Source organism: Perognathus longimembris, chromosome 11 (assembly GCF_023159225.1).
Source record: "Perognathus longimembris pacificus isolate PPM17 chromosome 11, ASM2315922v1, whole genome shotgun sequence".
Taxonomy (NCBI): Eukaryota; Metazoa; Chordata; class Mammalia; order Rodentia; family Heteromyidae; genus Perognathus; species Perognathus longimembris.
In genome coordinates, this window is record NC_063171.1 from 58,269,055 (window position 1) to 58,296,310 (window position 27,256).

The 27,256-nt window shown below is 54.0% G+C and overlaps 1 protein-coding gene across 1 annotated transcript in view; it reads right to left on the reverse strand.

Moving 5' to 3' along the window:
* Nucleotides 1–27,256, reverse strand: part of Nfasc (neurofascin) — a 158,144-nt gene that overhangs the window by 33,573 nt on the left and 97,315 nt on the right. Inside the window, 15 exon segments of the mRNA XM_048357419.1 lie at nucleotides 491–535; nucleotides 1,329–1,453; nucleotides 2,494–2,641; nucleotides 2,988–3,083; nucleotides 3,086–3,153; nucleotides 3,483–3,594; nucleotides 4,175–4,211; nucleotides 4,213–4,319; nucleotides 6,954–7,085; nucleotides 9,905–10,089; nucleotides 10,973–11,084; nucleotides 20,696–20,866; nucleotides 24,061–24,183; nucleotides 24,531–24,727; nucleotides 26,210–26,315. Coding sequence (XP_048213376.1) covers nucleotides 491–535; nucleotides 1,329–1,453; nucleotides 2,494–2,641; nucleotides 2,988–3,083; nucleotides 3,086–3,153; nucleotides 3,483–3,594; nucleotides 4,175–4,211; nucleotides 4,213–4,319; nucleotides 6,954–7,085; nucleotides 9,905–10,089; nucleotides 10,973–11,084; nucleotides 20,696–20,866; nucleotides 24,061–24,183; nucleotides 24,531–24,727; nucleotides 26,210–26,315 — 1,764 coding nt within the window.

The window sequence follows — 27,256 nt, forward strand, 5'->3', positions numbered from 1 at the left end:
TGGCTCCCTGAACCTGCTATTTCCATATTTTGGCTGGTTATTGGAAGGGCCTACAGGCTGACTCATGAGAGGCTTCATTTGCATGCATGCATGTGTGTATGTGTGTGTGCGCGCACACACGTGCGTGTCACAGATTGTAATGGCTATCTGGTAGCAGACACGGGTTCTGCAAAGTGATGGGCCTGCAGGGAGTCTGTGGGAAGCAGGCCGAGCTGGGGGAGAGCAGGCCACCCTAAGGGAGGGGGTGAATGTGGTTGGACAGGCTCAGCCTGCGGGAACAGCCCAGAGCAGGACTGTGGAACGGCTCAGAGGGACCAGTAGACGAGGGCACCTGAGGGACTCACGTGTGCCAGGGCAGATGGAGTATTGCCCAGGAGCCTGCAGGGTGCATTTCTTTCCTAAGGCGTATGCCTCTCTGAGAGTCGACCCCTGGGGAGCCGACCCTGACCAGGGAGGGTACTGGCCAGGGCCCGTTATTAGTAGGAATTACCTTTGGGCAGAGCAGCCAAACGGTTAGTTGGAGTGGCTTGATCGGCTGCAAAGGTAAGATGGGTTATCCAGGTTAGCGGGTTAGCAGTGTTAAAGGTCTCCTGGAAGCATGGGAATGGGTGGCCGGGGTGGCCCAGGCATGGCTGCACCCCCCTCTGCAGCCAGCCCCCCACCCTCCCAGAGGCCACCTGCGATTCCTCCATAGCTGTGGGCGGAGCCTATTTCCCTCCAGTCCCAATAATACTAAAGCACCTGTGTCTGCCACAGCCAGCAAGCGCACCCGAGGGGCAGACGTATACCAACGCTTGTGCAGCAGGGCACCCCGACAGGACAGGCAGAGGTGCTGCTTTCTGGAGGGAGAGATACCTGTCCCCCAGATTTGGATGGCTTAGCATTCGCTGTGCGGCCTGGACAGAGGATAAGAAGGATCAGCGCCACTTTGCTCCAAACCAGACACAGCGTGGAGAAGGAAGCACAAATACAAGCCCAGCGTCATGGCCAGGTTGTTTTAGTTGACTTAGTAGTGTGGAGTTAGCTAGAAGGGGGGGTCAAGAGAGCCATGCCCAGAAGCCCCACCCCCTCCACTTTCTTCTCCCTTCCTTGTCAGTTAAGCGGGGACTGGGGGAAGTCAGTGGTCCCCGTTAGGAAAACTGCCCTTTGTCCTTGTTCTGGGAGTGGCAGCTCCTAACCCTGAGATCCGGAGGCGAGAGACCCCTGCACCTGTGCCTACGGACTGCCGGCATCGCCCTGGGAACCACCCCGACACCCACGACTGCGCTGACTGCTGGGGAGGGGGGACCGGAGGGGTCCTTGCCGCTGGCGGGGGTGACGGCAGTTACCTAGCACAGTCAGTTGGGCTTTGGCCAGGTCTTGGTCTAGCTCAGTGCTGGCGACACAGGTGTAACTGCCCTGGTCCCTCTCTGCCACGCCAAAGATGGTCAGGGAGTCATCCTCCTTCTTCATCCTGCAAGGCAGAGCACGGGCTGCCAGGAGCGCAGGGCGGGGCACTGCTTCTCCCCATGGTGGGTTGGCAGGAAGGCAGTGGGGGGCAGCAGGGCAGGGGCGCGGCGTCGAGGGGGTGGAGAAGCCATGCGGATGGGGCTGAGGCCCCCGGGGAGCACTCGCCGAGCCCATTTCGGAGGGAGGGAAAGTGGGCAGAGCTCAAGTGGCACTCACGCTCCACCCTGCACCCATCCTCCAGCCTTTCTCCTTTTGTGTACTTCTCCCAAACGACGCACCCTTAGGCTCCTTACACGGGTTGGTACTGTCTCCTTTCCTACTTTGCTTTGTCTCTCCTAGCCTACATGTCTCCTCCTATGCCCTTTGGACATCAGCCCCTGGGATCCTCTGGACTGTCTTCCCCAGAGGGAGAAGACGTCCTACAGTCAGCACCAACAAGGGTGCAGCTGGCAGAAAGCCAGATGTGACAGGAAACGGCTAGCACCACCCCAATACCATCCGCACTCCAGACAGATGAACAGCCAAGAGAGCCCTGGGGAGGGAGGCTGGGGTCAGTGGTTCTCAACCCTGGCTACACATTAGGAAACCCAGGGGACCCGCAAACACCAGCAGCACCTGAGTCCTAACCCTGCCCCAGTGATCTGGGAGCAGGAGCTGGAGTGAAAGCATCAGGAGCGCTGAGCCTGGGGAACCAGCAGGCGCTGCTTTGGGGGGGGGGGGGGGGGGGGGCGGGCAGGGAAGTGGGCAACTGTGCCCTCTACTGGAGAACAGAAGTACTACCAGTAGGGTTGCAAGGATGAAGGCCCTGGAGGCAGTAGCCGAGGAAGAAGAGCAGGGAGAGGACAAAAGAGAGAAGGAGTGGGAAAGAGGAAAAAGGAGGAGGGACAAGGGCTGAAGAATAGAGCGGTGAGGAAGAGAAGAGTCGGGAGATGTGGGAAGGCCGTGGCCCTTCCTCGGTAGCTCTGTGGTGGCATGCAGGACACTGAGCACAAGAGTAAAACGCCCTTCAAACCAGCACCGGGAGTGGGAAGAGAGAACAGAGACCTGTTTCCAATATAGAGCGGTTCATCGTCCTTCAGCCAGGAGACCGTGAGCTTCAGGGAGGGGTCGTGTTTCACCCGGCACTCCAGCTGCACCGTGGTCCCCCTTTTGGCCACTTGGTCCTCAGGCATCCGAAAGATCCTCGTGGGGTCTGTGGAAAGTACAGAGAGCTTGCCATCTGTTCTCTGCTCGCCATCCCCTCACTGTGATATCTCCGAGGCTTTGGACGAGCCAGGAAAGGCAGCAGACACAGAATATGGGTGTGAGACTAGAGGAATGTTCCCCCAACTCGAGGATACGGTGTGGCTTCTGGCCTGGTGGTGGGAAGCTGGGTGGACAGCTTACACTTTTTGGACCAGGCCGGTTAAGACGCTGCCTTGGTGTTCCCCGGCCCTGGTTCAGATGGCAGCCCCAGAGGGATGTGCATCCCACAGCAGGTGGCGGGGGGGGCATTTCAGGGTACTGACTATGGGTAACTGTGAGCACAGCTCCCTTACCTTTGACCTCCAGGCGGACTTGGTTTTCAGCTTTGCCCAGTATGTTGGTGGCAACACAGGTGTAGATGCCCTGGTCCTCTTTGCGGATCATCTTATTTCCAGACTGCCATTCTCGTAGACGTGGTAGTTGCCACCATCCAGGTTGCTTCCTTGCCCATTCTTAAACCTCACAACAGAGCAGCAGAACACAGGAGACTGAGGAAGGACCACCCAAGGAGAGCACTGTAACCCACCAACATTAGACACACAGTGGGGGCACTGGGAGGAGCCCCAGGCTAGGCCTCCCACCTCTGGCCGGGGGGGGGGGCCTTGAAAACTCTTAGCCCTTCTCTGGGCCTGGGTGTTCTCATTTGTAAAATATGGGAGTTCCCTCAAAGACCAGACTTGAAACTTTACACCAACGTGTTGCTAGATGACTCTTAGGGGACACATGGGAACCAGAAAGCGGAGATAGATGACCTCTGCTGAAGGGGGACCTGGTCTCCTGGGACTTACCATCGGAGTGTGGGGATGGGGGACCCAAAGAATGGGCAGTCCAGCCGAGTCCGGTTATAGAGGATCACCCTAATGAGCTGGTTCCGGGGTGACAGCATCCGAGGTGGCACATCTGAAATTCCCAGAGACCTGACTTCAGGCGTGGAGGCCAATTCTTCCCTCTTTGCGGTCCTTTCCAGACAGCTACTTTCCAAGCACCTCTCCCCACGCACCTGTCTTCCTTCTAGAAGCCTTTATGGATTGGACGCCTACCACATACGGTACCGACCTCCTTTTGTAAGGCTTTCCCCAAGTCCACTCAACAAGTTCTGAGGCTGCTCCTCCAGCCCTGAGGCATCTGCTAACCCGCACCTTCTCTTTCATACCCAGAACCATTTCCTGCCTGAGATCCAAGGACAACCTGGAGGGAGGGCCAACCCGGACACACTCGAGAGAGGACACCTGCCCTCACCCTTCCGGGGGGGAGGGGGAACTGAGACTGAGACCCGTGGAATGAACTCTGCTCCTCTGGCTCTGTGGAGTTTCCAGATCTCGATCCTCCCCACAAATCTTCCGTCTCCACGTTTCATTCCCTCTCCCGGCATTCTCTTACCCTGCCTGGTCTTATCGAAATGCCAGAGAAGAGCGAGCCCCGTGCAGGGGAGGCTTGCTGCGGGTGAGCAGAGGGGAGACGGTGGGCGGGGCGCACTCACCCAGCACACTGACGAAGGCGTTGGCCAGCAGGTAGCCCGTGCTCATTGGAGGTGTTGCACTGGTACACGGCCCTGCTGCTGATCTGCGTGTCCCGGAAGATGATGGTGTCGCCGGCCACCTCGCGGTTGGGGTTGGGTGGTGCCGCTATGGATAAGGAAGAGAGAGATGCTTCTCCTGAGAGCTGGGCACTCGTGGCCCTGAAACACGCCCTGGGTGCTGAGGTAGAGACAGCACCAGGTGAGGACCAGGAGGCCTGGCTTCTGGACCCAGCAGTGCTGATGAGCCACGTGACCTTGGTCTTCCTGGAGTTTCTTTCTCAATCTGTTGGGGGAAGCATGAGTCCCTGCTCAACCCAAACAACTAGTGGGCAGCTGAGCTTGAGGATACCAGCTCTGGAAACAAGACTCTAACCCCATTTGTTTTCTGAGCTACAGGACCGAATAACGCCCCCCCCCACCCCCATGGGGGTTTTGTGAAGGTAACCTTAGTCTGTCCACCTGACTAGCAGAAGGCCCAGCAATACTGATTGTCATCAGCGTCATTATGGACATAAAGCTGAACTTGCCTTGAAAGGGGTAAAGCAATTCCACCAGTGGCTAGAGCAGAGCCTTCTGCACACGTGGAGTTAAACCCACAAGCCAATGCCAGCTGCTAGCTGTGTCCTGCTCCCCAAATCCCCAGGTGTTTCCCAAGAAATGAATCCTACAAAGAGAGGGCCATTCCCACTCACAGCTCTGCAGACTGCTGGGTTGGGGTGCAGAGAGCAGACGACGGGGTGTATCTGGCGGGGGCGGGGGGTGGGTCTTGGCCCTGTCCTCACATCGCTCTGGGAGCCAGGGCAAAGCCGATCTCTTTCTAAGCATGATTTCCTTCCACTGTAACATCACTCCCATCTTCCCGCCACTCCCAGGGACAATAAGAGAATGGTAATGAGCTATAAAAATAGAATTTTTTTCCCCCAGAAGCATAAAGAATGGCCACATTCTCATCTTTACCCACTGGGATTTCTTGGTTCAAAGCAGATGCTTGGCTGGCAGGGGCCGCGAGCTCAGTCAGGATCGCTCAGACCTCCAAGTATAGTGGGCGAAGGAGAAAGCAGGAGTCTGAGGGCGCCAGACCACTGACCGTGAGTCAGAGAGCCCAGACCCGGACAGTCAGCAGAAGGTAAACCAAGACGCAGTCAGAATCCTTATCCTGCCCTCTGGGGCCCACTCAGCAAAAAGGCAACAGAGGAAGGCAGTGCCAGCACCCTGAACACCTCCTTGCTGGAAAGGTCTCCTTAAGTCAATTTTCCTGCCAGTCACTTCCTCTCGATGCTCCCTGCAGAGGGTGAAAGGTGACCTTCCTAGGGCCCGGGCTCTGCTGCCAGCCCTAGGCTGCTTCTAGAACAGGACTGGAAGCCCCACCGTCCCCCAGAGTCTGGAAGAACAGACAACGGCAGTGGGCAGGCTGGGTCCACCTCTCCTTGCACGGCAGGGGAGGAAGAGTCGCTGTGTGACCACAGGCTCAGTACTGGCAGACACTGGCAGGCACAAGTGGCTGCTGGTGCAACAACTTCAGCTTCCCTGCTTTCTAGAAATGGGGGTGGGGGGGAGTATCCTGAGCAACACTGCACCCACTGGTGCCTGTGACCTCCCCTGCTACGTGTGAGCTGGAAGAGTGCTGACAGGATACAGCGCCCCACACCGAGCCAGACCCACAATGAACATCTAAGAAGGTGCACGCTCACCCCCCCATTCCCCTCCCCCCTCCCCCCCCCCCCCCCCCCGCCACCGGCCTCCTCATCTCTCCACCTGCTTCTGTAAGATGCTGCCTTGAAGCGTCTTTGGACTTATCCACAGCCATTTCCTTCTTCATTTGGTTGATATTGCTGCTTATATTTCCTCCAATTCCTCAGAGAAAGTAATGATTGGACGTGTGTGTGTGTGTGTGTGTGTGTGTGTGTGTGTGTGTGTGTTGGTACTGGGGTTTGAATTCAGCACCTCATGCTCTTGTTGGCCTTTCACGCTCAAGGCTGGTGCTCTATCATTTGAGCCACACCTCCACTTCCAGTTTTTCACTGGCTTAATTGGAGATAATTATCTCATAGACTTAAAAAAAAAATCTGGGCTGGCTGTGATCCTCAGGTCTCGGCCTCCTGAGTGGCTAGGATTACAGGCGTGAGCCACAGGCCCTTGGCTATGACTGGGCATTCAAACTAGCAATGCAACTGGACAGAATAGGATTTGCAAACTTGGCCAAGACCAGCAGCCTAAAGGGCATCAGGAGTCCTCTGGGCAGGACCAACATTTCCCGAAGTCTGTGCCTACACATTAACGGAATCTACATACCCATGTCGCTCTGGGGAAGTTCTTCCTCATGTCCAATCCTAACCTTTCACCTTGCCACATAACCCTGCCTTATTTGGCAATGACAGTGGGCTGCCTTCTAAGCCCCAGCTGTCACTCAGAGCCCAAACTTAGCTGTAGTGACCAAATTCTAAATTTGACTCTGTTGTGAAGGAGCAGAAAGCAAAGATTTAAGAAAAACTCAAGGGAGCAGAAACATCCTAGACAAGTGACAGAAGCACAGAGCTCCAGGCCTCTGACTTCCAGGGTGATCTTGCGCAAAGGTAAAGCGGATGCCTGCCTCTGGAGATGTCTGAAGGGACACAATCAGCTGCTTGAGGCAGCGTGTCTTCCCCGTCCCTTCTAATGTCTCCAGCTTCCACAGTGGCGAGGATCCGGAGCCTCTGACAGGACCAGGGAGAGCTAGGTGGCACCGTGATTCACTACTCACATTGCAAAGGCTCCCCATTCACCATCCACTGGACGGTGGGCTTGGGGTTCCCGTTGGCTCGGCACACCAGTCTCCCATCCTCTCCAGGAGCCAGGATCAAGTTCTTGGGTTCATCCAGCCAGTAGGGAGCAGCTGGAAGAGAAGGCAGCACAGGCAGGGGAGTTAGAGAGCGTGAGGCTCCAGAGGGGCTTCTGTTTAGTGAGGCAGGAGCCCCAGCCCCAGCCCCAGGCCCAGGCCTTCACCCTGGGAGAGCACCAGGGCTCATCTTCATGACAGTGACTTAGTCCAGTGTGGATGTGGCTCACATGGCTGTGCAGGTGCACTGACAGCGAGTCAGAGCCCACACCCGGGCAGTCAGCAGAAGGTAAACGGAAATGCAGTCTCTGATGGGTTTTTAGTTTATTTTTGCCAGTCTTAGGGCTTTAACTCCAGGCCTGGGCATTGTCCGTGAGCTTCTTTTTTGCACAAGGCTAGCACTCTACCACTTAAGCTACAGCACCACTTTTAGATTTTTTTTAAAGTAGTTTATTGAAGAGTCTCATGGATTTTCCTGCCTGGGCTGGACTTCAAACTGCAATCCTCAGATCTCAGCCTGCAGAGTGGATAGGATTGTAAGGCATGAACCACTGGCACCCTGCATGAAGGCGGTGTGTGTGTGTGTGTGTGTGTGTGTGTGTGTGTGTGCGCGCGCGCGCGCACGCTGGTCCTGGGGCTTGATCTCAGAACCTGGGCATTGTCTATGAGCTTTCTGGCTTAACACTAATACTCTATCACTTGAGCTACAGGTCCACTTTGAGCTTTTTGGTGGTTCATTGGAAATCAGAGTTTCACTATGTTGGGACTGGAAATGTGGCTTAGTGGTAGAATGATTGCTTAGCATGCATGAAGCCCTGGGTTCAATTCCTCAGTACCACATACATAGAAAAAAGCTGGAAGTGGCGCTGTGGCTCAAGTGGTAGAGTGCTAGCCTTGAGCAAAAAGAAGCTCAGGGACGGTGTCCAGGCCCTGAGTTCAAGCCCCAGGATTGACACACACACGCACGCACACACACACAGAGTTTCATGACCTTTCCTGGCCACGTTAGTTTCAAACTGTGATCTTCAGCTTTCAGCCTCTTGAGTAGTATTACAGTTAGGAGCCATTGTTCTCTGAAAGGCTTTTAAAATGTGAGTCCTGGTGTTCATTTTAGATCTACTATATCAGATTCCTCAGGGATACCTATGTGGCAGATACATTTATTTATTTATTAGTGTTTTGCAGTAGTATGGTTTCAACCTGCGGCTCTGCAATTGCTGAATGAATACTCTACTACTTGAGCAACACCCCAAGTCCTTTTTGCTTTTAGTTTATTTTTTGGATCCATAAGATCTTATGCTAACTTTGTCTGAGCAAGCTTTGAACCATGATCCTCTGACCTGTCTCCTGGGAAAACGTGATCACAGGTACGCACCACCACACCCAGCTTTCCCTGTATGTAGATGTTTGTCCTGGGGCTTGAACTCAGGGCCTGGGTGCTGCCCCTGAGTTCTTTTGCTCCAAGCTAGTGTTCTACCACTTGAGTCACAGCTCCACGGCCAGCTTTTGGGTAGTTAATTGGAGACAAGAGCCTCAGGGACTTCCCTGCCTGGGATTGGCTTCAAACCACAATCCTCAGATCTTAGCCTTCTGAGTAGCTAGAATTACAGTAGTCAGAATCACAGAGATACCAGTGCCCAGCTCCAGCTTGTTTTTGAAATAGGGTTTTATTAACTTTTTCCAGGTCTGACCTTAAGCCTTAATCCTCCTATTTCCATGTCCTGAGTAGTTGGGGTTACAGGCAAATGCCACCACCCTCAGCTGTAGCTGGGGCTATTGTAGGTGACAGCATTTATGATACGCACCTACAAGTTCCATTTATTTCACTAGGCTGGTCCCTTCAGGTTTCTGTTGCTGCAAGATCAGACTATTTTAAAAAGACTATAAATTTGCTCTGTGGGGCACTGAACTTCAGTGAAAGCCACTTAGCCGGCCACCCCTCTCAAATGATTTTTTTTTTTTTTTTGGCCAGTCCTGGGTCTTGGACTCAGGGCCTGAGCACTGTCCCTGGCTTCTTCTTGCTCAAGGCTAGCACTCTGCCACTTGAGCCACAGCGCCCCTTTCGGCCATTTTCTGTATATGTGGTGCTGGGGAATCGAACCCAGGGCCTCATGTATACGAGGCAAGCACTCTTGCCACTAGGCCATATCCCCAGCCCCCTCTCAAATGTTTTGACACTTGTGTGACTGCGCTGATATGTGGATTTCCCCACCTATCTCCTCTCCTTAAAATTAAGCGCCCCTTGTTTGTGCATGGTGCTGTAAGCAGGGTCACACGATGAACCAACTGTGTTGAGAAAGTTCTTGTGTTCAGGTCTCAGATCTCACTGTCCCCGAGAAGTGACTCAGGGAGCCCGTCACACACGGCTGGGACCCATGAACACAGGCGTTCTCCTGCCTGCAATAGCTCAGGTGCGCTGTCTCTGCTGGGGGTGGAGGGGTGGGAGGGTGGGGGGAAGGGAAGTGAGTCAAGAAGTCATTCTGGTCAAAACGATTCCCCAGCCTTAGAAAGAAGCATCATGCCATGCACACGCACACAGAGACAGCACAGGCCAAGACGACACGCCACGGACGGGAATGGGAAATGAAAGAAAGAAAAGGCTGGGGGAATGATCCAAACGGGCCACGAGAGGACACTCCCCGCTGAGGGAGCCCGGCACCAGAGGGCGTTTGTGAGGGTCAAGGTGTGACTCCTTTCCTCAATAGTCTCTCATCCCAGGGCACAACATACCTGTGGCGGGTCACTGCTGCCCCTAACCGTCGAGCATTCCCCTACTTACTGCGCGGCCCAGCCCCGCTCGGAGGGAAAGGGAGATCATGGCATTTAGGTGTTTGGGGTTAGCAAAATAATCATAATGAGAAATACACACAACGTACCCTTTACTCTCACCGAGATCGTGTGCCGGATGCTGCCCATCTTGTTGGAGGCCAGGCAGAAGTACTCCCCAGAGTCTTCCTCGGAGACATTGGTAATGCGAAGGGCCTTGTTAAAGTTCTCGAACTTGGCCTTGTCAGATGGGAGGTCCCCACCCTTCTTGTACCATGCGATGTCTGGGGTTGGGCTAGAAGAGGGACCGGACAGGAAACAGAAGGCTTACCACGGGTTGTGTGGCCTTTGTTTTCTAGACCACCTGGGACACCAAGGATCTGGAAATGCGCATGGGCCCAGGAGGGGGCCTGGCCTCTCAGAGCCAGCTGTGCTGATTCAGAAAAGGCGCTCAGCCACAGAGAGCCTGAGCTGACTCCCTGTGGCACGCATGTACCTACCGGGTACAGGGTGTCCAGCCGCTGCTTTTACTAGTTTCTCAAATCAGAGATGTCTGGAACAGATGGCGATGGATAGGATTTACAGAGTTCTGATCCCTAAGGGAGGCGGTTTCCTTCCCCCCCCCCTTCCTCTTTTCCTTTTTTTTTTTGGAGGGGGGTGAGTACTGGAATTGAACTCAGACCTTTCTGCTTGCTAGGCAAGCGCTCTGCCACTGAGCCAAGACCTTTTTGCTTTAATTTTTTTCACGTAAGGTCATGTTTTTGCCCAGGCTGGCTTCAGGCTGGGAGTTTAAAAAAATTTTTTTTTTTAATTGTTATTTTAAAGGCAATGTATGGAGAGGTCAGTTACATAAGTCAGGTAAATTGTTCTCAGCCTGGGATCTTAACTACAGCCTCCTACGTAGCTGGGATCACAGATAGGTACCAGGAAGCTCAGTGAGCTTGGTTTATTTGTTGAGATGGGGGTCTTGCTAACTTTATACCCAGGCTGGCCTTAAAACTGTGAAACTCCCCCTCACCTCTGAGAAACGGGATTATAGGTGTGGACGACTGCATGTTTTTTTCCTCCCTTTTTTCCTTTTTGTTACACGACTGGCCTGCCTCCAAACGTGGCAAGAGCATAGCATGGACCCACCCCCGCCTCCCGGAGAGTGGGTGCAGGGTGCAGACTGTACATACACTCCCGACGCGATGCACTCGAGAAGGAGGTCCATGCCTCGAAGCACCATCTGACTGCTGGATGTGCCCTGGGGGTACATGAAGCTGGGCGTTCTCTCTGCAACTCCTCGGGCTGCAAGGACAGAACAAGCTCTCATGAGCTTCCTGCCCAGGGGGCTGGCCCGTGCAGACCAAAGCTGTGGGGGCTGGAGGGAAAGGCCATCGGACCCTCCCTGGACCTTCCTAGCCCAGCCCACCCCCAGGACATGGATAGCAGTAAGAAGTGTTAGGAAACCCTCCAGCACAGGTGTGCGACTAGCTTTAGGTTCTGAAAGGGTGTGCCAAGAGGAGCCCTGATTCTCAGAGACCAGGAGTCCTCCCTTCCTCCCTGCCCTGGGATGGGGTGTGGGGGGCTGAGAAGCGTGAAATCAGCCCCCTGAATTGGACCCCTGTGTTGGGATGCCAGGGCCCACTCTGGCATCCTCCCCAGACAGAGACTTGGAAGATGAGAAGGCAGGTATTCGGGGGCCACAGGACAGACAAGCTGCTCTCTGGGACCCTGAAGACAAGAGGCTGGGGTAAGACCACAAAGCCCCGGATAAATAGTCACACATGCAGAGAGAGTTATTAATGGCTTAGCAAAGACATGGAGAGAATTAATGAGCAGAGATGACAGGAAATCACTCTGGGACCAAGACCACTCTGTCTCCTCACTAATGACTTTGGAAAGGGGCTGGGGAGGGGGGTGTTAATTGCATGTGAGATGCTGGGGGAGGGGAGGGGAAAGTGACATCCAAGATGGACGAGGCCATGTATATAATTCAACGAGGCTGGAGCAGCCAGGGTTGGCTGAGTGGCAATCTATGAAATCCACGTAGGTTTTAAAGGACAGGTGGCTCACAGGGTGACACTGTCAGGGCAGCTGTTTCTCTGTGGGAGGGGTCATGCCAGTCTGGGCGGACCCCACTTTGATTGAGCCTCGCCTCTGTTCAAGAGTTCTTTGTACAGCTCTATAGAATGGATGGGATAGATGAAAGCAAGAAATTTCAAAACCTAAGACAAAACAAATACACTCTCTCTCCCTAAATAAAAACGTAAACTGAGCCTGCCTGTGGCTTTCATGGGTCTTAGACTCAGCGGACGGGTTCAGAGGTGGAGGAAGGCAGAGCTGCCAGGAGCCCTGGGAGATGCACTCATCCAGGTTTAACTGGTGCTGGCAGAGGGAGGAGAGAGTGATGGAGATCCCGCCCTGGGTGCTGGTTTCCCAGGGAACTTGCTGGGTTATCCGGAGCCTGGCTGGACCAGGAGGCTCCTGGCCGAGGGGCACTCAGCTTCTCTCTGATAGCCCCTGGGAGTCTGCTTCTGTTTAATCTTTTTTTTTTTTTTTTTTTTTTTTTTGCGGAGAGAAGAAAGATAAGCTGAGGTATTGAGACTCCTGGCGTGTAGCAAGTGGACAATGTTTGTGGATGGAGCAACTGAATGGGAAAGAAGAGGAAGAAGAAAAGAGAAGCAGCAGCAGGAGGAGGAGGGGAGCAATTTACCCCATCTCTTCCTGTAGGTGTCCTGTCTCCCCAGTGTGTGCGCATGCACACACACACACACACACACACACACACACACACACACACACACACACACCCCAGTGGCAAATGAAGGGTTAATCCATTATGTGGTTAATTGGTTACATCTACGTCTATAGTGCTTGCAGGAGCCAGATCTCAGGACCTAGAGAGCAAAGCAGCAGCTTCCACACCCTCCCCTCGCCCATCACGGAATCACTACACAGTAAAGGCAACACAAGTTCAAGGGCACACTGAGGACAGGAGTCTGTCCAGGGATGGAGACCTTGCTGTGATGTAGAAGCGGTTCCAGCTCTACGTCACATCTATTCCACACAGGGACAAAACCTGCAGGAGTTGATCCGTTAGCCGGCAGGCATTTAATCCACCCCACAGCACGTAGCCACGAGCACAGGTGGGCAGCGAAGCCAGCAGGACAGGGAGCGGGATACGGGCAGAGCCCCACTGTGGGCGCCTGGACACAAGGTAGCTAGCTGTGACAGTAGAAAGCTCACAGCCACAGTGGAGTGTGGACTCACAACCCAGAATTAGCTCTAGGGAGGAGAAGGTCCTGGGAAGCAAGCGAGGTTCAAAGGACAGGAAGGAACAGCCTTCGAGGCAGGGGTAGTGACTGGGACCTCCGTCAGTGGACATTTCTTTTTTAAGGGCCAACCACTGTGCTAACAGCTCTGTACATGGCCAGCATATTTAACCCGCATGTCTTAGGAAGCTATCATCCCCATTTCTCATGGAGGAAACTGCGGTTCTATGGAGATTGTGCTCTACATCTATTCTAAATCTCCTCTCTGTGTAAACGTGGAGGCCCCTCTTGTCCCTACTTCTGACAGGCCACTTGGGGAATATCTTCCTTGCTCAAAACCAAACCCAAAGTCCAAGGGCAGAAGGGGAAGGGGGGACTATGCCCCGTCTTAATGCCACTCTGGTGCCTGCCACTGTTTCATTCCTCTCAGATTCCATCTTGACTCAGTGACTGTGGATTAGCTTGTGACCCAAGTTGGGGAAAAAGCGGCTGAGGACAGAATGAAGAGGTCCAAAGCATCGCCACAGGATTCTTAGGGACACAAGAGTCAGGGCGACGCAGAGAGTCCCGAGGAACAGGAAGGTTGGTGCCAAAAGGAGGGGACGGGGAAATGAGGCCAACTGCATGCAGTAAGCGGACTCTACACAAACATAAGAGGCATGGTCCCGCTGGTGGCTTTGGATCAAACCGGTATGGATTCAGAGGTCCACATGGGCCCACACGATTCTAGCCAAAAGAAAGTCATTTCCCTCTTGCTCTCATAAGCTAGAGCTCTGAGCAGACTCATGGACAGCTAGGGGGCATCAGGTCATGACACTATCTCAGCCATGTTGGCTTTAAAGGTCCAATGAACATTGGCTCCTGAGGGCCTCCTGCTGGGGAAAGATCAAGAAAACTGACGAGCTGAGTCGTTCCGGTCCATCAAGTGCTGGGTTACCAGGATGTCGGCTCAGTGAATGGATGTACCTAAGGACCTTTGCCAGCAAACAGCTTTGGAGGACAGCTGGATCCCACTCCACACTGGCCTGCTGCCTTTGATTCTCTGAGAACCAGAGACTCCTGGGGCTGCATTCCGGCATTCCTACCATCCCAGAATCCCACCACCACTCTGGCCCTAGGAATGGCTAACTGAACAATCTAGAAAACAAGAGAGAGAAACTTCTTGTCCAGTAATTTTTTTTTTCTTTCTGGCTAGTCCTGGGGCTTGGACTCAGGGCCTGAGCGCTGTCCCTGGCTTCTTTTTGCTCAAGGCTAGCATTCTGCCACTTGAGCCACAGCGCCACTTCTGGCCATTTTCTGTATATGTGGTGCTGGGGAATTGAACCCAGGGCCTCATGTATACAAGGCAAGCACTCTTGCCACTAGGCCATATCCCCAGCCCCCCAGTAATTTTTTATATCTCTCACTGTCAGGAAATTTCTTCTGTATGTTGGACTTGAGTCCCTGTGCTGTAGTTGCAGCTTTTTTCTTCTCTCTTACGTTTCTCTAGTCTAACATTTCTCCCTGCAGAGTACAGTCTTCCTGTAAGTATAACCAGCTTTTCTCCCCTTGGCTTCAACTTCTCTGTGTGTATCTTATTTTCAGGTGAGATGGGGTATATTCAGGGTAGTACGGCTGTAATTTTCAAAAACAGATGAACTAGGGCTGGGGGCATGACTCAAGTGGTAGAGTCCTTGCATAGCAAGTGCTAGTCCTTGAATTCAAATCCCCGTTCCACTGAGAAGGAAACAAACTCTCTAGGCAACATGAAACTCTTCCCTTTAAAGCCTTCCATTTGCAGTGACACTTCATTTGCTGGCGGAAGCACCTCCCTACTCTCCTAACCTTCCCAGCCACCCAATAGCTGGCAATATACCCATTTGGCAGGTGAGGACTGTGAACTCCCGAGCCACTCAGTGACTTGTGTGGCATCACTCGGTGGTCTGCCTTGGAGCCTGTGTGGCTCCACGCAGGACCACCTGCTCTCCTGCCTGGACCATTCCTAGGGGGCTTCCTCTGCTGCACACTGCAGGATGGAGCGCCTGGGTAATGTTCACAGGATACCAGCCCACTGTAGAAATCGTCAGAGCAAATCAGGAGTGCGGGTGACTCTGATGCTATGAGCCAGGGTTGTCATCTTTTCTATTTCTTTTCTTTTTTTTTTTGTCATCTTTCAAAAGCCAGAGAGACACACGGGGCCACGTGACACCTATGTCATCTCTGCTCAGCTCCCCGTGTTGAGGGAGAATCTTCTTCTTTCCTTTTTGACTTTCTATTTTTTTCTAGAACATCGCCTGGCTGTCCTTTGCTCAACACTGACTCTACATGCTCACTTTGGCTTTCTATTCTTCCTGTGTGCTTCACACCTGGTCAGCCCCATCCTGCCTTGGATTGTGGGCGAGGGGAGAGTTTCCAAGTGAGCCTCTTGTGAAATTCTTGTGAATCCGTCTTGGGAGGTTCCCACAACTCTCACTGGTGCTCTGGTAATAACACTGGCTGCTGGTTAAATGCTGTTTTAAGTGGCTGGATCTCTCAAGCTTATTCCATTCCCCTGCATGCTTACCTTATATAAAGCAAGCAGTGAGGGCCAAATGGTCTCTAAGGGACCTTCTAGCTCAGGTCCACTCTGGCTTTCAGAATTCTTCCTAGAATAGATTCTTGGAATCCAATTTAGGAAAAGGCATATTCCACACAGGTAGTGTTCTGGGACTCTTGATATAACTGTGATTGGCCTTGATTGGCCCTATTATCTTGAAAACAAACAATCCCCAGATTCCAACAAAGGTCCCCTGCTTTCTGGGCAGTAAATCTCTTTGGTAGAATCTCAGTGTGGTTCTCTCTGCTTGGTGCCAAGTGGGGGGAGCCTTTGCCTCTCTTCCTGGCTTTCACTCCCTCCTCCCATCTCCCACATCAATCATTGTTTATAGCACATCTCTATACCGGCACTTCCTATCTGTCTGAGCCCCAATGACACCCTTGGGGACTGGCAGCCTAGCCGTCCAAGGCATAACTGATGATGGGGACCAGCTGTGTCACCAGAGCCAGAAAATGTTCATTACTCTGATGGCTCTAGGAAAACAAGGCATTCTTGGGTCACAGTGAGGGGGTAGCTCAGGTGTGAAAATAGCTGATTCTCTTATTAACAGACTGAGCAGCCCACCTTGGGATGCTAGGACTATGCCCCACTGTAATTGTTCCATGACTTGCAAATGTGGGCTGGTGGGCAATGCATTTGCATGCATTATCCCGGGAGAGGAGTCACAGCTGTGTGAAGACAGTGGCGGCCCAACTTCATTTACACTCACCTGCAAGGATCATTCCAAGGGGACTCTTGCTCCCATTCCCTTACTCCCTTCTGGGAGTAGCACTCCCAGAATCTAATTCTAGGTGACCAACGAGCTACTTCATTTCCACACACTGAATAGTGTTAACTAAACTAAAAAGTTATCGGTACTGTTTGAATGACCAGTAGGAGCCAGACCTCCAGTTTCCTCCTAACCTGCTCTCAGAAACACTCCATCCACCCACCGATTCCTAAAAGCCTCAGCCAAAACCTCCAGGGAGCTCTTTGGAGCTCCAGGCTGGTTCAAACCACCTGTTAAGAATTCAGCAACCACATCTTGGAGAGCTTATACTTCAGTGCGGGCCCCCTCATTCCCAGACTGGCCACCTTCCCTCCTGGCAGACAGCATCCTGAGGAGTGTTGCCTAGGCAACCTGGCCTGGTGAGCTGTCAGCCCTGCCAACCCAGCAGGAGTTATTGATGCAGAATCAGTCAAGTTAGGCAGACTGGGTTAGGACAGGCAAGGTTACTCCCAAGGTTACAGCCACGACTCACCACTGTACATGTCAGGGTGGTTTCTTAAGGACGAGTCATTATAGGGGTGGTCTGCAATAAACAAAAGAGGGTGAGCAAACAGGAGGCCACGAAGAAGTCACTGAGGCATATGCTGGGGGGGAAAAACAGAAAGGCAAAGCCACACACACACACAAAAAAAACTGGGGTGAGCACCAGTGGCGTTTGCAAAGGAAAGACACAGAGCGCTTGGAAAAGAATATACACCCAGTGAAGACCAAGCAACACAAAGCTGCCCCGCAGGGAACGTAAAGCTTAACTCCTGCAAAAGAAGGCAATCACATGGTGATTTTTTTTTTAAAGGAAAGAAATTAGGCTTGAACTTGGCTGGGTCCTTCTATCATTGGAACGAAAGAGGTAAGGATTAGCATTTCCTAGAGAAAAATCTCAGGACCAACTTCTCCCCAGGGTCTCCGGGTCCCCAGGACTCATTCCACATCAGGCCAGCTGAAGAGAAAAGTTTGAGTGGGTTTCTGCCTGCATGGAAGCTAAGCTGCAGGGACGGGTGGGAAGTGAATGGGAGAAGACAGTCATCAGTAGAGAGGGGAACAGAGGGACCTTGGCAGTGCCCAGCCACGAGCGCCCCCCCCATCTGAGCAGGTGGGCACTATGTGGTCCCCGGGAGATGTCTCTGTTGGCAGAGCCCAGCCTAGGTTCCAGCTCAGGATTAGAAGGGAGAGCACGGGACAGGAGAACAAGATAGCAAGCCGAGAGTGCCCCCTTGGTCCCGGGAAGGCCTGCCAACCATGGTGGAGACTCAGCTCTCCAGACTGTGGAGGGATGAGGACTAAGAGGGGATCAAACCCTAGGGCACTCGCTCAGTCCTTCGCACAAAGACATTTGGCAACAGGACATACAAACTTGCCACTGTCCTGAAGTACCTTTTCCCCTCTCCGCCGTCCCTTTTTCTTGGAGTTTAAGTTCTGATGGTAGCCCCCCAGGGGGGTAGAGGGGGGTACAGCTGAGTGGAAGCCAAGCAGACAGCCCCAGGAGCCCAGGACACAGTCCAACTGCCTGGGAGATGCCAGGGGCTGTGCCAAAACATTTGCATATTTGACGACAGATCAAATCCTGTTTCAACTAATTATGAGGATATTCGAGTTCTTTTCTGGGACTGGCATTGCATGTCCAATCTGCTCCACACCCGGCAGGAAGATGTTCATTATTCAGAGCTAGTCTTTAAGACTTGCTGGTTGTGAAGGAGGTAGCCTGGTTGGGAAGGTAGTTTGGTTGACTCTAGAGTGAAAGGTAATGGAAGGAAGGGGTGGACTTGGAAGGGATAGTCCTCGCCTCTCCCAAGGGAGGATGGCAGCACACGAGGATGGAAAGGACCATGTCTCATGTTTCCCTGGCTCCAGGCCACACGAGAGTATCCTTTTCTGGGGAAATGGCCCACACTCCCAGTAGAGTGAGATTCGGGGAGGTGCTGAATCTTCTAAGAGCATCATGGAGACCTCGAAAGGAAGTGTGGACCACCCTCTACGGTCCTCCTTGGGGAGAGCCCTCTTCCCTCATCACGGTGGCCTGTGATGTGGCAGGAGGGACCCCATGTCTGTCACAGTGTAGGCAAAGAGGGACAGGTGCAGCTCGGCACGCCTGACGCCGCTGGTACCTTCGCGCTCCAGAGCAGACTCCAAAATGCATTTTGATTGCCCAGTGTTTTGTCATCTACCTCTTTCTCTCCCTTTAATGCAATTGATAATACACTGATTGCCCAGTGTTTTGTCATCTACCTCTTTCTCTCCCTTTAATGCAATTGATAATACACTGAGTACATGAGATTGGTTTCTCCCTGAATGGCAAACGGTGGGCAGACTGTTTTGCCTCTCTGCCCTCCCCCTAACCGGGCTCTGAAGGTACAAGAGAAAGCCTGTGTCCTTTCCAGATAGGAAAGTGGAGAAAGCCCAACTGTGCTATTTTAAGCCACTGTGCCCAATTCTAGGCTGGTTCAGATGCCCAGAACTTGGTTCCTGCCAAAGCTTCCCCTGGGAGAACTCCAGCTCCAGGAAGCCAGCGGATTCTGTTCCAGTCACCTAGATGGTTTCTGTCATTTGGAGGAAGGAGTTTCCAGTGGAACAGAAGACCCAGACACAAAGCAGAAACAAATATCCCTTACTTCCTCAGGTACAGAATAGGCTGCGACTGGAAAGTTCCACTTCCAACCCTCCATCTCCTGGCCTCTGCGTGGGACAGCAAAAGGTCGCCCAGCTCAAGCCCAGGAGCAGCAGGTGACCTTGCAGCGAGGTCTCCTCCCCCCGGCCCCCCCCCCCCCCCCGCAAGCAGCGAGGTCCAGGTGGCGGCACGGAGGCGGGGCATCATGAACTTAACAGCTCTGGTCTTCCCCCTGGCTGCCCCTCATGCCAGCCCTGCCTCCTGAGGCCCCTCTGAGATCCTGGGAGGACCACACTGTCCTGCCAATGCAGCCAGCTGGCAGGCAGTCACCGGAATACGCTGAGAAGACACTGCAGACAAACCAACGTGCTTCCCCAGGAGCCTCAAGCTACCTGCCTCACCCCCAGAAGGGAGAAAGGAGTGAGGAGGAAAGGAGAGAACCAAGGGGTCAGGAGCCTGGGTCATTGGCGCGAGCCTCTTCCCAGGCACACCCACCCGAGACATCGCCAGCCACCTCTAGTGGGCTACGGGTTACCAGGACACCGGTAGAAACCTGTGGAAACTGCCTGTCCCCACACCAACTCCCCACAGTCCTCTTCATCCCCGGCACTGACAATGTTCACAACGCAACTGTGGTACACGGAAGTTTCTTTGGGTTGGGGAGGTCTTCTATGCCAGGCATGTTACAAATCTACAGTGTAAACCAACAGAAACCATTTTCCACATCCCATGCAGGCTGAGGGCTTTCTAGCAAAAGCCCCGGGCTGGCTCCTCCCTGTGTTCTTTCTGACTACATTTTTCTCATCCCTCATGGAGGGACTCTCTCTCTCTCTCTCTCTCTCTCTCTCTCTCTCTCTCTCTCTCTCTCTCTCTCTCTCTCTTTTTGGTGTCAGTTATGGGGCTTGAGCTAAGGGATGGGGTGCTATCCCTGACTATTTCTGCTCAAGGCTAGCACTCTACCACTTTGAGCCACAGCTCCACTCTTGGCTTTCCAGCAGTGAATTGGAGATAAGAGTCTTATGGACTTTCCTGTCTGGGCTGGCTTCGAACCATGATCCTCAGATCTTAGCCTCCTGAGTAGCTAGGATGAAAAGTGTGAGCCACCAGTGCCCGGCTCCGCTGACTCTTTAATGGATCAGGAAATGCTGATATGCATTTGTATCAGGAAATAGAAATAAAAACGAATGATGTAAAACATAAATCTGTAATTTGCAAACAGATTCCATAGTGTTTAGCAAATATGTCATGACAGAATCAAATAAAATTTGTTTCACTGTGCCTGTTAACTAACATTTTATATCTTGGCTTTCTTCTAGAAGGAAAGAGAAGCGTGTAATAATTAGGACAAAAGAAATGTGCTGAGGGTATGAGGGGATACTTGATGACCTTTGAGCAAGTGATTCTCAGACCGTGTGGGCATCTGAATGAGAGCAAGGGCTCCAGGAGCTGTCTGTTAAGGACAGGGCTGGGCCTTGCTGTGTGGTTCTGATTCCCACCGCAGTCTGGGAAGCACTGGTCTAGCGCAGGACCCAATTTGACTCAAGGAAGGCTTCAGCATCAGGAGGTGCTGCGGAAGGTCAGCAGGGGCTCAGGCATGCTGAGCCGGAAGGAGGGCTAGACTAGCGGCAGTGCCCAGGGCTGGGTGGGCTCAGAGGCTGCCTCCTCTGGTCTCCAGCCCTGGACAGGGGCTGCACTTACTGGTGAGGACCTTGAGGGTGAAGGGGTTCTTCTGCTGGATGGTGTGGGTGAAGTGGAAGCGGGCATTGCAGCTGTAGTCGGTCTGCATGTCCTGCAGCATCACGTTGGAGAAGTACAGGTCCCCATTGTGGCCCTGGGAGACGCGTTTGTCCTGGGTGATAGGCTCCATGGCTGGAAGGGAAGCAGAGGCGCAGGTGGCGGTGGGGGCTAGGGGTAATTAATGGCCACCGTGGAAACCATGGCCGCCGTTCTGATGTGTGAGCGTTGCCGAAGACCAGCGGGGTCCGGAGCTTCACATCCCTTGGTTCAAGCCTCTCGGCTCGGCTGTAGGGCGTATTCCCACTTTACAGATGCTAAGGCAGAGGCCGAACCGTGACTGGCTCATCTTTATACCCCAGACCCCAGCTCAGGTCCCCGCACGGGAGGGGAAGGCTCTCCACAAGTTCTGAATTAAATGAACTTGAACTTGTCCTTATCACCTTAAATCAACACTTAACCAACAACAATGGCAAGATCCCTTCTTCGATTTATTTATTTTCTGAACCCCTTAAGAAGACCGCAGCTCCTGATTATAATTCGTATAACAATTGACAATGCACACTTTTGATTTTAAGATAGCTTCCAATTTTAAATATTAAAATACAGAAACATGTGCTTTTTAGAATCAATGGTATCACAGGAGTGCCTGAGGATGCAGAATCTATTGTATCTTTCTGAGCACCGACGCCAATGCACAGTCCAGGTTTCAGGGCTGTCAGGCCTGTTAGCGTGCACTTAAAGTTGGTGACCCTTAACCGGTTCTTTTCTTATCCCGTTGTTTTTAAGACTTGATTTTTTTTTTTTTTTGCCAGTCCTGGGCTTTGGACTCAGGGCCTGAGCACTGTCCCTCCCTGGCTTCTTTTTTGCTCAAGGCTAGCACTCTGCCACTTGAGCCACAGCGCCACTTCTGGCCTTTTCTCTATATGTGGTGCTGGGGAATCGAACCCAGGGCTTCATGTATACAAGGCAAGCGCTCTTGCCACTAGGCCATATCCCCAGCCCCATCCCGTTGTTTTTTAAAGTCATCATGTTTTAAAGCCAAAATGTCAGCTTTTCCACAATGAGCTAGCCAGCCATTCAAGTTATTTCCCAGAGATCTGCTCTAGGCTTACTAGGTGCCAGGCCCTGGGCTAGGTGCTGAACAGGGAGATGAGTGAGAAAACCAGTCCCTGCCCTGGAAGAGCTCCGGTCTAGCAGGGGAGACAGCAGGTTGTTGGGGACAGCTGCGCCTTTAAGAGGGGACAGCTGGCTTTAGCCTGTCCCCCCTCCTTCTGCCTTCAACTGGAAGAGAAGCCCCTGCTCCTGGGGGCGAACACGTGTGTAATGGCGGGGACCCCAGAAACCCAGTCCTTGGGGGGCTGTGGTCTCCGCCCATAGAGGAAGTTCCGTGACATCACCTGAGGGACAGTCCTTTTTTTTTTGGCCAGTCCTGGGCCTTGGACTCAGGGCCTGAGCACTGTCCCTGGCTTCTTCCCGCTCAAGGCTAGCACTCTGCCACTTGAGCCACAGCGCCGCTTCTGGCCGTTTTCTATATATGTGGTGCTGGGGAATCGAACCTAGGGCCTCGTGTGTCCGAGGCAGGCACTCTTGCCACTAGGCTATATCCCCAGCCCCTGAGGGACAGTCCTTTTAGCCAATCGTTAAGATCCAGTACCCCCTCTCCTGCGTGCGACTCTGGGGGTATATCTGTTAGCCCCTCCCTTGAATAAACCAGAACGCCCCTGAGGCTTTCTCCGGGACACCCACGCGCCCGTGTCTTTCTTGGGCTGGCGGGCATGCGGTCTCGCGACCACACGCGAACTGAGGCTACCTTGGGTCCCCGCTCCTGCGATTAATCCCTACTGGCCAGGGGACGTGAGAGAGTGAGGAAGGACCACACACGGAAGAGGCAGACAAGCCCAGGACCCCCCCCCCCCCCACGTGGATGGGGGGCGGGTAGAGCGAAGCCCGGCAGCAGGTAACTGCAGGGCGGTGCTCAGAGTGGGGGGGGGGCATCAGGGAGGGAAGAGATGAACGGGACTGCAGAAAGGGGTCCAGTCTACTTGGGGGCCTGAGCTAAACGCTGATGTCCTATGCCGGGCAGAACAGAGGAGCTACAAGGTTTCTAAGAAGCAGAGAGAGCCTGTGCTAAAGGCTAACAGGACACAGGCCATTTCAGGGGCCGAGGGGCACAGGGAGGGAGGGTTAGATGGGCTGGGAACAGAGAGACCTGACCAGGAGGACCAGGAAACGGAGCCTGGATCCCATCTCCCAGGTGAGGGATGAGCCACTGAAGGGCTTTCCGTATCTGAATGAAACTACCGCACTCAGTTTCATAAAGACAAGGGAGACCCTTGTGGGGTGAGTGTTGTAACCCAGGCACAGGCTGGGGAGAGGTTGGTGAGGATGGACAAGAGGCACGGGATGCAATGGGAGCGGGCGTGGACACAGCTCGGACACAAACGAGATGGAGGAGGGGGCAGTCTAAACCAGGAGCGCACAGGCCAACGCACAGGCCAACCACCAGCCTCCCCACAGATGTGGGGAGAGAAGAGGGGGGCCGGAGATTGCACAAAGCCACCTCACTGCAGACAGCTGCTTCCTGGATGGTGGCGGCCTGCTTTGAGGGAGGTTGGCAGGTGCCGGGACGGACAGAAGGATGGCTGGTGGACAGGTAGTTAGATGGATACATGCACTGATAAATGGGAGGCATAGGGAGGGAGGGATGGGAGGAGGGGCAGCAGAGGCAGCTAGGTGGGCAGGGAGGGTGGGGAAAGGAAAGCCATGGTAAAGGAGAGAGGGAGAGGGAAGGGATGGAGGGAGGGATGGAGGGACAGGGAGGAAGAACTTCTAAAGGCCCTATCTGCCTTTGTTTTAATTTAAAAAACGTTCCACGAGCCTCAGATTGAGCCAGCACGACCTCTGAACTCGGCTAACCGGTCCCCCCTCATCAGAGGCTCCATTCCCCCTTCACCCTCTGTCCTCCTCGTAGTGCAAATCTGAGCACCCGGGCCGAGCGACGCTTCCTTCCTCTTCTTCACCTTCCTCACCACAAATACCACCGAGAGCAAGTGTGATCACCACGCGTGAGATCACCTCTTAACCACCGCGGAAGCATTCCATCGCTTGTCTTTACAATAACGCTGGCCCCACTTCTCCCCAGAATACGAAACCGAGACGCAGAGAGAGATGCTAAGCAACTCGCTCCAGAGCACCTGGCCACGGCAGCCTCTCTGCAGCTATCCTCGGCCGTGTGGCCCCCGTCTCTCACAGCTCACCATCTTCCAGAGTGGGGAGGCCATCCCTTCAACCCCCTCTCCCACCCCAGAGGGGGCTCCGGCACGCACAGCTGCTCATCCAGAAGATGACCGGGGACGGGAGGCCCGGCGGGGGGTTGCACTGCAGCGTCAAGGGGGCGCCTTCTTGAACCACGACGGGGTCCAGGTTTTCTTTGGGCCACAGGGGAGACTCTGGGAAGGAGACAGGGAGGCGAAGTGAGGCTGACGGCTGGGGCTGGGGCAGATCCCAGACAAGGGGAAACTGGAGAACGAGGGCCACAAGAGGTGGGCGGGGTCACAGGTCAGGCCATGGGATGGAAGGAGGACAGAGGGCAGTTGTTGGGGCAGATGCCCACCTTCAAGCCGCCCCTCTCTTCTCCCCTCCTGATGCCCAGAGAGGCTGTGAGGCCGTGCCAGACTCTGACCCGGAAGCTTCCTTTCCAGGCAATCTTTCTGAGTGGGAGGCCCATACAGGGGGCCTTGTAGGTCAAGGGTGGTAACCCCCCCGCCCCAGCGTGGGTCCTGCCTGCAGCACTCACTGGACACCTGCAGGCGGATCCTGTTGGACAGGGCCGTGCCGAATTTGTTGCGGGCAAAGCACTGGTACTCTCCCTCATACTCCTCGGGCCGCCCACCGCTGCGGAAGTCGATCACCAGGGTCCCAGACCTTCTCCTCATGGATACCCGGGGGTCCTTGGCAATGTTGAAGAACCTGCTGTTGCGGGTCCAGTGGAAGCTGTGGGCAATGGGGAGGGACAACACTGACCCAGGTCCGCCAGGGACTGTTCCAGGGCTGCCGCTGGTATTTTTCCAGCCAGGGCCGAGAACCATGTCTCTGTGCAGTCACTCAACCAGCTAGGGGGGCAGGGAGGAGATTCTGTAAGAGCACAGTTCACAAGTAAGCAGTGATTATGATTTCATTATTATTTTTTTGGCAGAATGGATTTGAACTCAGAGCCTTGTGATACCACTGGAACCATGCCCTAGCCTTTTTTTTTTTAAATTTAGCTTCTTCTTCTTTTTAAAAGTAGGATCCTACACTATCATACTATCTCTGCTTCCCACCTAGCTGGGATTATAGATGTAATAAACCATCATATTTAAACCTGTTGGTTGAGATGGGGGTCTTAATTTTGCCAGGACTGACCTCAAACCTGGATCCCCCCATCTCCTGCCTCCTGCATAGACAGGATTGCCGACGGTGCTTGTCTGGGGAGGCCTGGGTTCTGTCCTAGAGTAAGTCTCTGCTTCTTTTGGGAGCATGTACGCATCTGCTGTGGCCAGGCCCTCGTGGCCTTGGGTCCATGTTGACCAGGAGGAGAAGCCTGAGCAGTGGTGATGGGCAGTTCTCACAGAGTCGTCCCTGTCCCCATGGAGGAGCCACGGGGAAAAGACCAAACCCCGGCGGCGTGGTCCCCCCAAATGACTCCCACCTGACACAGGGTGACCTGCTGGCCCACCCCCCACTGACCCGAGCCAGAACACGGCCAGAAAGTGTCCCCCGAGGATGGGCACGCCATGGACGGATGGGTCTGAGGCCTGTGGGAGGCTCCTGAGGGCCCAGTCTGTGTGTGTGTGGGTGGGGGGGGGGGGGGCGCGTGGAGAGGGACAACCCTGTCAGCAGGGCGGAAGCTGAGGAACAAACCAGAGCTGTGCATTAAATCTGAGTGTGTGTGTGTGTGTGTGTGTGTGTGTGTGTGTGTGTGTGTTACTGGGGTTTGAACTCTGGGCCTCACATTTGCACCCCTGCAGCCCTATTTTTCACTGGTTATTTTTTTTTTTTTTTTTTTGGCCAGTCCTGGGCCTTGGACTCAGGGCCTGAGCACTGTCCCTGGCTTCTTCTTGCTCAAGGCTAGCACTCTGCCACTTGAGCCACAGCGCCACTTCTGGCCGTTTTCTGTATATGTGGTGCTGGGGAATCGAACCTAGGGCCTCGTGTATCCGAGGCAGGCACTCTTGCCACTAGGCTATATCCCCAGCCCTTCACTGGTTATTTTTAGGACAGGGTCTGGCTTCCTGCAGGGACACGCCGCACACCTCAGCTTCCCACGGTCACTGAGATGGCGTGCCTTCCAGCCAGCTTCCTCCCGCCGAGACAGAGACTTGCAGACTTTTCTGCCTGGGCTGGCCCTGAGCCATGGCCCTCCAGGACCACAAGGGAGAGCCACGGGCACCCAGCTTCAGTGGCATCTTCTCAGGATCCCCTTCCCCTGCTCACCTGGGAGCTGGGTTTCCCTTTGCTTCACACTCAATCAGGATGTTATCCCGGGGGTCCACGATGTGGTCCTTCACAGACTGCTTGGTGATGGTCGGGGGCTGGGTCACTGTAGCAGGGCACATGGAGGAAGGAGGGGGAAAGTTAAAATTTCAGGGATTCACCCAGGTCCTGGCTTGGGAAGCAACTAAAAACCAGGCACTGGAGGAGCCCCCGGGCAAGCCGGTGTGAGCAGAACCCTATTCACGAGGTGCGGTTTCTTACACAGGGCTGCGGGAGGTGGCTGTCAAAGGCTGAGCCTAAGACTCTATGAGAAACTGGAATCCAGACTCTATGTTCCCCCCAGGCTTAGATCCCAATGCCCAGCACTCCGCGTGGCGAACAGCATTCCTGAGAAATGAATACGGGGACAAAAACAGCTGTGTTTCTAGAACGTAGGGCCTGGTACTTCCTGTGAGGCTCAGTAGACAGCCAAAGTGCAGAAAGAACGGAAGAAGCCCTCAGTCCCGGAGAACTTCCCAGGGCTCCTTATGTGCCAAAGAACCACACTGACCTGGGGTGGGGGGGGGGGTGGTCAGCCACTGGAGGACGGGGGAGCAGCAGTGTCTATAAGGGACCCCAGCTTCCCTCCAGAGACCCTCTTCTGAACTCCTCTTCTTTTGGGGCTCGCAATAGGAGGCTCCAAGGAAAGTCTCCCCATCCTCGTGGTCAGAGACCTCACGTGTTTGGCTGGAGTCAGGGCCCCAGCGGCAGGCCCCTTTGTGAAGTCCCCAGCTTCAGGTGCCCCTCACCGGGCCCCTCCTGCCTCCCTCCCGCCTCCCAGAGGCTCACAGAGGACTTACGCTCATTCTGAATGCTTGCTGTTAGTTCCAGCGGTTAGCATTGGGAGGGGGAGAAAAGAAAAACATTGTTATCACACAGGACTGTTAGGCGTCCTTACACCCCAGCATGCAGGGAGACGGGTAGGGATGGCACAAATGGGGCTCTCTCCTCCCAGCTGCAGAGCCCACAGGAGAGCCAAGCCAGCTTGGGGAACAAACCTAGCCAGGC